Source organism: Bactrocera tryoni, chromosome 1, assembly GCF_016617805.1.
Source record: "Bactrocera tryoni isolate S06 chromosome 1, CSIRO_BtryS06_freeze2, whole genome shotgun sequence".
Taxonomy (NCBI): Eukaryota; Metazoa; Arthropoda; class Insecta; order Diptera; family Tephritidae; genus Bactrocera; species Bactrocera tryoni.
In genome coordinates this window covers 21524314-21533607 of record NC_052499.1, presented here as the reverse complement: position 1 = coordinate 21533607, position 9294 = coordinate 21524314, and the positions used below count along the sequence as shown (strand labels likewise).

Genomic DNA, 9294 nt, shown 5'->3' with positions numbered 1-9294 from the left:
AACTAGGAACGTCCTCTACCGAATTCAGTCGCTGCGTGCACGCTCCGAAGTACAGTCGAGGCGGACGAAATCAGTCCTATTTCTTTCCGGACAAACCATGCAATAAGAATGGTTTCTGATTTCTATACTTTTTATGTGCTACTTACAACCATTAGGTAAACAAAACCATTATAATCTGTAGCAACATGTTGCAAGAGTATAAAAATGATGCCAAGCATAACCTAATCTAACCTATATAAAGCTAGAAAAAGTCACTTTGTTAAAAGCGCATATGGATGCTTAGCATTACATAAGCCTATATTAAATACTTATCAAATCGCCTTCTGTTGGCATATATAATTCTTAACGTATAATATATATTTAAGAGTTTACTTTTACCGTTGCAACGTCAACCGATTTCTCGTTGAGCTACAAATATTAGCCCAGTTGCAAAAAAGTCTTTCATAAATCTGAAACTACAATGCAATTGAAGCTGATTTGATGGTACAAAGTAATCTAGTATTAATCTCCTGATAATTGTCTCAAAATGCTAAGCTTCAAGGAATTTTTCCAGACATATGCAAATATATGTATACTTCCGTAATAAACAAATTCCGTTGGATTTACACTTTGCTTTTTCCTATTGATTTTTTTGCGGATTAATTTTTAAATACCTGACATGACTGCATAGTAATTATGGTGCTTAAATGCTAATCTTAGAAAAAAAACGTACTTACAGAATTCATATAAAAGTTAGTGCAGCTTTCGGTTTTTGCCTCAGTTCGTGTCACAAAATATTATTCTACTGAATCGTTGTGTGTTTGATTTCTCAGTACGAAAATGAGTATCTTAAGTGGAATGGAAACGCTGATTATAACGGCAGTTATTCTGTTACTCACTGCCAGTTGTCGTTTGTATCAGAAGCGAAAATACTATCGCGGTGTCACCTCTAAGTTGCCCACCTTTTACGGTATTCCTTTTATTGGAGGACTTTATCAAATGCTTGATGTAAATAGTAAGTTTAGTGACAAAATGCTGTTACCACAACAGAGCAGAGGAACTAAAGAGTACATTAATTGTATACAATTTCAGAAATACTTCATAATTTTAGTGTCGGCTTCGACAAGATAAATGCTTTAACCGGTTGCACATGGGTAGCGACAACGCCGTACGTGGTGACCGTCGATCCTAAGGTTATCAAGCATGTCGTGTCCTCTTCTGAATTCCTTAACAAAGCCGAAGGACTATATAAACACTTTCAGAACGATGTATTTAATGGACTCATCATTACTCCAGGTAATAGTGCCCAACCTCTGTTGGTGATAGTTTCCTTTTAATTTTATTTTTTATTTCTCATACGAGCAGCAAAAAAATGGAAAGCCGATCGTAAGATTATAAGCCCCTTCGTTGCGCATAATAATATCGTTGCCTGGCTTCCTGCCTTCAATGAGAATTCAATTAGTTTAAAGAATAAGCTTGAAAGATTGGCTGGACAGGGTGAACAGGACATTTATACAATTATCAAAGAATGTCGTTTACAACTAAGTCTTTGTAAGTCTATACGGAAAATAATATTAAATGAAATATATTACTTTTTAGAGAGCCACAAAATTTAGAGAACGTATCTTTCCATCATTGTATAGTATAAAAACACCTTTGTTACCTTAGTTGAGTCTTCAAGGGCAAGGCCATATTGTATCTCTTCTCTTTCTGAAATCAATACCCGGCATAATTGTCATCTCCACGAATGCGTTTGTATTTTGCCGTATCTCCTGTGAAGGTACCAAATTTAAGAATTTCGCTAATACATATAATACAGGGAGTGGTATAAAATACTGTTATCTAATCTTGGTCCACAAATTTTTCAGACGTAGCCAATAAAGAAGTCTTTAAAACATTGTGACGAAAAATCATGATTTTAAACATTTTTGGAACATTTTAGTTTCAACAGATATTTATGAAAATCTAGATCTAGACGTTTCAGCATCAATCACACATGGAAGACCTTAACCAAGAGTTTCTTAACCAAGAAAAACTACAGAAAATCATTACTTGTGATTGTGTAGAGCATTTATTAAATATTAATAAACTTTGAATTTTACACTCGACTGTAGGTTACAAATCTGTTTTTGGTGTTTACTAAACAATATAAAGACAATATGCTTCTGATGCATACACTTACTGAACCCGAACCACCTATCTTTATAACATTCTAGTAACTATTATGGGCTTGAACTTGGAAGAAAATAAGGACAGTCACAGGGAAATTATAGAAGCATTTAACATGTAAGTGATGTCTAAATGGTATTTGTACTTAATTCACAAAATCTCTAAAAAAAACTAGTGTAATCAAAAAATATGAACTAAAAGACGCATTCAACTGTATTTAAAGATTTTTCGATCACATGGGAAAGGACCTTTTGTTCGGTTTGTTCGGTGTAGCTTTTCTATCCCGAACTCCACACTACTACAGAGTTCGTAAATACCTCAAGGAATTAGTACAATCTGTAAGTAAGGAAAATATTACGCATAAAAGTCATTTATTTATACATTATTTCATTTCTGAAAATAATTGCAGCTCACTAAAAAACACCTTGCACAACAACTTCAGTCGGAGGCCATGAACAATGTCGTAGAAGACAAACAATCGATGGTTGATATAACTGTAAAGGCCATGCGTCAGGGATTATTTAGTGAAAAAAAAGTAGTTGTGGAAGGCTTCACAATGTTGGCTGCGGTAAAGCTCAAATTTTTATGTAATTCTTTTATTTCCATTTAAGAATGTCAGAAGAAATTAAGGATTTAAAAAAGATGCTATGAAAAGTTTTTGGAATATGTCTTTAACATGAATTGGAAGAGAATCGGATACTAGCATTTAATCATTTTAGAGTTGAATCAAATTACTTAACTTAATGCTGAAACTTTAAACAAAGAATATAAATTTTCCTTTTTCCAGTCCTACGAGACCTCTGCTGTTGTGTTATACAATTGTCTGCTGATGTTGGCTATGCATCCCGAAATACAAGAGCGCGTCTTCCAAGAGATACGCTCTGTGTTTCCGAACGAAGTTATATCCGTAGAATATGAGGACCTGAAGAAACTTCCCTATTTGGATATGTTTTTTTCGGAAGCATTGCGTTTAGCTCCACCCATATCGTTTTTTGCACGAAAAACCGTCCAAGACAGCGAAATCTGTCCAGGCGTAATACTACCCAAAGGTGCGCAAATTGCTATATCAATTTACGAATTGCATAGGCGCAAGGAAATTTGGGGTCCGGACGCAAGTCGTTTCAATCCGGATAACTTTTTGCCCGAGAACATTGTAAAGCGGCATCCATATTCATACATGCCTTTCTCGAAAGGCGCACGGAACTGTTTAGGTAAGAGTGGAAATTATATTTCTTCGCAGTTTTTTTTTTTATTTATTAAACAATTTATTTTACAGGCTTTCGTTATGCTGAAATTTCGTTACGTATCGCAGTGATACATGCAGTGCGAAGTTTAAAATTTTCCACAACTTTTAAATATGAAGATATCGTTCATGTGCCACATATTTCACTGCGTTATAAAGTCCAACCGCCATTGAGCATAGAGGTCAGAGCAAACTAAATTGTGTTGATTGATGTTATCATTCGAGTATACATATTCTATATGATTTCTTAGGAACTGTAACTATTCACTTAAAGCTAATAAAATATACTGTTGTATAGTGAGTAAATATATTATGTATCGATTAATATTCGCAAATTAGTTTCGTTTGTCAAAAACTATTAGAGTATGCAAGGTGGTCTCACGGCTGCGCTTCTTGCCGACAAGGAAGCAACGTGATATCTCTTGGGGCAACAGTTCCCTCCTGCGCAGTACCGTCTCTGTTATACAGCCTAACTTCTATTAGCGGGTGACCAATATAAGATTTGTACCTTTTGCGACTTTATCCTCCATAGTAGCCGCTTTCGATGAACTTAAAAAAAATCATCGAAGGAGAAGAATCACCATATACTCCAACCAATTTCTTATGGACTCCATAGACAATCTTACCCCGGCCGCTAATCAAAACATTGTCAAAGGCTGAAACTGAGACACATATTTAACTACAATTCTATTATTTGTTTCAGGGTATCGTTCACGAGAAGACTGTGTTAGAATGGGTGAAATCGGGTTATAGCCACAACCACTCCCTATGTTACGCGTTTGGTCAACACTGCTATATGTACGCTAACTCACTGAATAAATTCGTCACAAGCATCAAGTTTCATAGGCATAATAAATAGCTTAAGATTATAATTTGAAATTCCATAGATTCCTTTCGCTTTGTAGTATATAAATCAAAGACTAGAGAACTTATCCTAGCTATTGACTAAATAGTACCTCCGAGGTATAATTGAAACCGGACCATAGATTTTTACGAAACCAAATACCGAATACCTGGACTCCAGAGTATATGACTGACTCATACACTTATCTAATAATAAGATGCTTGAGCAAAGAGAAGAAAAGAAGGTTAACTTCTGGAACTATAATACCCTTCACGAATAGTTTGAACAATCTGTTCGGAGATTATACCATGGCCTTTACAATTATCCGTACCAAATTTCGGAAAAAGATTTTGTCAAATAAAGAAGGTTTCCATACAAGGACTTGAGTTTGATCGCTCAGCTTGTCAGAATGATCATTTATACGATGTACAGTTGAACTTCCATAAATTGAACTCATGAAGTGGCAAAATAAGTAAAATCATAATCATACAAGTCTCTTCAACTCGAAACTTTAATGGAAGTTCTTCTTCTTGTTTCATAATATCTGTGCGAAGCCGTGGATTCACGAGGGGGGGGGCGAATCTCCCACGAACGGAAATACCGTTTTTTCGACTGGAAACAAACTGGGCACTACATTCTCGAGACTTTTTTATTTGACGACTTCTTTCTGTTTCTAACTTAATAAAGTCAGTCGCCAGGTAGAAATATGAGTCTAATGAAGCGATCCATTTGGAGTTCTTCAAAAATCGAGTTAAATAAATATACACATACTCATAACTTGAATATACCATTTATTTGCTCACTGTACACCTGCATATAATATTTGTATTAAGCGAAGTGATCATATATATGTGATCATATATATGTATATATAGTGCAATTATGTCGAATGATATCAATTCTTCCTATTTAGTCTGCTCTGACCTCTATACTTATTTGTGGTTAATTTTTATAAGTCATTGTAACTTTTGGTATTAAAATGATATCCTCAAATTTAGTAGATGTGGAAAATTTCAGATTACGTACCAAATGGATCAACATGATACGTAATGTGATTTCAGCATAACGAAAGCCTGTCAGACAAATTGAGATGTAAAAGTCGATTAACGTAAAAACCACGAAATAATTTCAGCTCTTACCAATACAGTTGCGTGGGCCCTTCGAGAACAACATGTAAGAATACGGGTGACGCTTTTCAATGTTCTCGGGTAAAAAGTTGTCTGGATTGAAACAGTGTGCGTCTGGACCCCAAATTTCCTTACACGTATGCAATATGTAAATTGGTATATAAACTTGTGCGTCTTTGGGCAATATTACACCGGGACAGAGTTCGGTGTCTTTTTCAACTTCCCGTCCTAGTATTGTTATTGGTGGTACTAAACGCAATGATTCCGATATGACCATATCCAAATAGGGAAATTTCTTCAAATCGTCATACTCAACGGTTGTAATTCCATCTGGAAACACAGAGCGAATCTCTTGCAAAACACGTTCCTGTGTTTCAGGATGCATTGCCAACATCACCAGACAAGTGTATGCCGCACTAACGGAGGTCTCGTAAGACTGGAATTATAGAAGGACGTGGCTCAGTATTAAATATATGTATAAATTCAAAACATTTGGACCATTTTTTATAGCTCTAAAAGTGTAAAAAGAGCTTTTAACGAAAAATACTGCAGTTGGACTGTATTATATTGCTTTTCTATTTACGTGAAAAATAATTGAAAATTGTTGAATCTTAGCAAAAAATAAAAATATTTAAAATTCAAAATTGTAATAGCTTTACCGCAGCTAGCATTGTGAAACACTCAATTTCCACATCCTTTTTGCTAAATACTTTCTTCTCCAGTGCTTTTAGCGCCAAATGAATCATCGAGTGTCTGTTCTCTTCAAAATAGCTTATGGTCTCCGACTCAACATTTTCTGCAAGATTTTCCTTTATCAGCTGCAATGATTTATAAGATAGATTTATATATATTAATTTATTACATTTGTAGGATTTTTCTACTTACAGTTCGAACTAACGCTTGCAAGTATTTAACTGTTCTTTTATAATGTGGAGTATTAGATAGAAAGCCTAGGCCAAACGCATTGAGTACGATGGTTTTGGACATGTGATCAAAAAGGCTGTAGGGCAGTTTAATGTGTATTGTGTTTTTTATTATTTAAGTGGTAGGCCGATCAACGTAACTTACTCAGTAAATGCCGTAAGGAGTTCCTTGCACTTCACACTGCCTTCTTCTATCTTTACACCCATAATAGTTACTGAAATTTAATAAAAATGAAAAGTAAGTACGTGCATCTAAAGTATTGCATTGGATTTATAAATACAAACGTAGCATACAAACTGGAGTTTCACAATTATTTAGGTAACGTGCTCTATAAACACGAGTGGGTTTTAAGCCCACCACAGATGTTTATAAACGTTTTATAAAAGGAAAAAGATACTTCACAGCTATCCATTCGAGAAAAGCAGAGGGATAGTTATTCTATGGTCTTTAAATTTGTGTTTATTAACATTTAAAAAATTTACTTTGAAATTTTCATCGCTATATACATACTTACGAAGACTCAGCTGTAGGCCACATTCTTTGATACTTGTATAAATATCTTGTTCACCTAGCCCAGCCAATCTTTCAAGCTTGTTCTTCACACTGACTGCATTCTCATTGAAGTAAGGAAACAAACCCAAAATATTAGTATGTGCAAGGAAAGGACTGATAGCCTTGCGACTGGTTTTCCATTTATGTACTGCTTGTGCGAAAAATTAAAAAAAAAAAATCAAAGAAAATGTATACCTATAGAAGTTATAAGTCATCACCTGGACTTACAATGATGCCATTGAATACACCGTTATCAAAGTGTGTATACAAATCCCTGGCTTTGCTGAGGAACTCAGGCGCGGTTGTGACGAGTTTGACGACCTCGGGATCGATGGTAAGCACGTATGGCGTTGTTGCCATCCATATGCAAGCCGTCGATGTCTTCATGCTCTCAAAGCGGGCACTGATTTTACCGAGCAATGCTGTAATTGCATGACAACTCAATCAATCTTTAGTTTTGCAGCACAACAACTTGTGACAATACTTACTCTCGGCATTAAACAAATGATAGGATTGCCCAATAAACGGTAGACCACCAATGGTGGGCAACTTTGAAGTTACATTGCGATAGTATTTCTGCTTTTGGCGCAAGCGCCAACTGGCGTAGAGTAAGAGAAGAACTGCCGTTATAATTAGCGTTTCTATACTAATTAAAGCACTCATTTTCGCACTGAGACGTTGAAGACACCACGATTCAGCACGGAATATTTAATGAAAAGAACTGATTCCACAGCGGAAAGCTTTTATATACATTTTATGTGTAGTTGCTGTCTTAGAATATCATTTGGCATTAATTGCTATGCGATAAAATCGGGTGTGAAACAGCTAATCACAAAAAAAGGGACAATCGGTAGAAATTATTGGGTTTATTTTATTTTCAAATTTTGCCTGCAAACATTAAGTACTTATATAATCGCCTGGAACTTAGACAAGAAAAAGTATAATTTGCGAAAGTTTTTGCCAGTGGAGGGCCATTTAGGCCTTATTAAAATATTTATGGACGCACATTTTAAACAGTTTAATGAGTGAAATTGTGTCATAGCCGTGAATGGATAATTGATAATTAGCGCTAAAAATATAGCCATACATAGTATATATACATACATATATACACACTCTGAGCATTTGAAATACATAAATTTATAATTATTTTAATTTTTCTTCCAGCTAGCTCTTCTACTTCTTTACTGGCGTAGACACCACCTACGCGATTACAGCCGAGTTAACAACAGCGCGCCAGTCGTTTCTTCTTTTTGCTACGTGGCGCCAATTGGACATTCCAAGCGAAACCGGGTCCTTCTCCATTTGGTCCTTCCAATGGAATGGAGGTCTTCCTCTTCCTCTGCTTCCCCCGGCGGGTACTGCGTCGAACAATATGATCTAGCCAGCGAAGCCGCTGTCTTTTAATTCGCTGAACTATGTCAATGTCGTCGTATATCTCGTACAGCTCATCGTTCCATCGAATACGATATTCGCCGTGGCCAACGCGCAAAGGACCCTAATTCTTTCGCAGAACCTTTCTCTCGAAAACTCGCAACGTCAACTCATTAGTTGTTGTCATCGTCCATATAGCAGGACGGGAATTATGAGCGACTTATAGAGTTTGACTTTTGCTCGTCGAGAGAGGACTTTACTTTTCAATTGCCTACTCAGTCCGAAGTAGCACCTGTTGGCAAGAGCAATCCTGCGTTGGATATCCAGGCTGACATTGATGGCGGTGTTAATACTTGTTCCTAAATAGACGAAATTATCTACAACTTCAAAGTTATGACTGTCAACAGTGACGTGGGAGCCAAGTCGCGAGTGCGACGACTGTTTGTTGATGACAGAGGATATTTCGTCTTGCCCTCGTTCACTGTCAGACCCATTTTCTGTGCTTTCTTGTCCAGCCTGGTGAAAGCAGAACTAACGGCGCGAGTGTTGAGGCCGATGATATCAATATCATCGGCATACGCCAGCAGCTGTACACTCTTATAGAAGATGGTACCTTCTCTATTTAGTTCTGCAGCTCGAATTATTATCTACAGCAGCAGGTTGAAAATGTCGCAAGATAGGGAATCGCCTTGTCTGAAACCTCGTTTGGTATCGAATGGCTCGGAGTGGTCTTTCTCGATTCTGATGGAGCTTTTGGTGTTGCTCAACGTCAGCTTACACAGCTGTATAAGTTTTACGGTGATACCAAATTCAGACACCACTGCGTAAAGGCAGCTCCTTTTCGTGCTGTCGAAAGCAGCTTTGAAATCGACGAAGAGGTGGTGTGTGGCGATTCTCCTTTCACGGGTCTTTTCCAAGATTTGGCGTATGGTTAATATCTGGTCGGTTGTTGATTTGGCAGGTCTAAAGCCACACTGATAGGGTCCAATCAGTTTGTTGACGGTGGGCTTTAATCTTTTACACAATACGCTTGATAGAACCTTATACGCGATGTTGAGGAGGCTTATCCCAGGGTAGTTGGC

The 9294-nt window shown here is 36.8% G+C and overlaps 3 protein-coding genes across 4 annotated transcripts in view; 1 reads left to right on the top strand and 2 right to left on the bottom strand.

The window, feature by feature from the left end:
- The first annotated feature begins 771 nt into the window (after positions 1-771).
- LOC120766804 (probable cytochrome P450 313a4) lies at positions 772-3701 on the top strand. Of its 2 annotated transcripts, XM_040092510.1 has the most exons (8): positions 820-994; positions 1072-1275; positions 1345-1530; positions 2196-2265; positions 2372-2486; positions 2558-2716; positions 2936-3359; positions 3425-3701. In XM_040092510.1, the coding sequence occupies exons 1-8, from the start codon at positions 820-822 to the stop codon at positions 3586-3588; spliced, it is 1497 nt and encodes a 498-aa protein (XP_039948444.1). In that variant the 3' UTR covers positions 3589-3701. The 2 variants fall into 2 exon arrangements, with proteins under 2 accessions (XP_039948445.1, XP_039948444.1); XM_040092511.1 differs by lacking the exon at positions 1345-1530 and having other exon boundaries at positions 772-994.
- A 1403-nt stretch (positions 3702-5104) lies between these two features.
- Positions 5105-7529, bottom strand: LOC120766793 (probable cytochrome P450 313a4). Its single transcript, XM_040092493.1, has 8 exons — positions 7327-7529; positions 7057-7260; positions 6801-6986; positions 6431-6500; positions 6248-6362; positions 6022-6180; positions 5375-5798; positions 5105-5308 (listed from the first exon to the last, which is right to left on the bottom strand). The coding sequence occupies exons 1-8, from the start codon at positions 7499-7501 to the stop codon at positions 5178-5180; spliced, it is 1464 nt and encodes a 487-aa protein (XP_039948427.1). The 5' UTR covers positions 7502-7529; the 3' UTR covers positions 5105-5177.
- Positions 7530-7628: 99 nt separating this feature from the next.
- Positions 7629-9294, bottom strand: part of LOC120766293 (probable cytochrome P450 313a4) — a 3506-nt gene continuing 1840 nt past the window's right edge. Inside the window, exon 8 of the mRNA XM_040091696.1 lies at positions 7629-7663. Within this exon, the coding sequence (XP_039947630.1) occupies positions 7629-7663 (35 nt within the window). The remainder of the gene's footprint in view (positions 7664-9294) is intronic.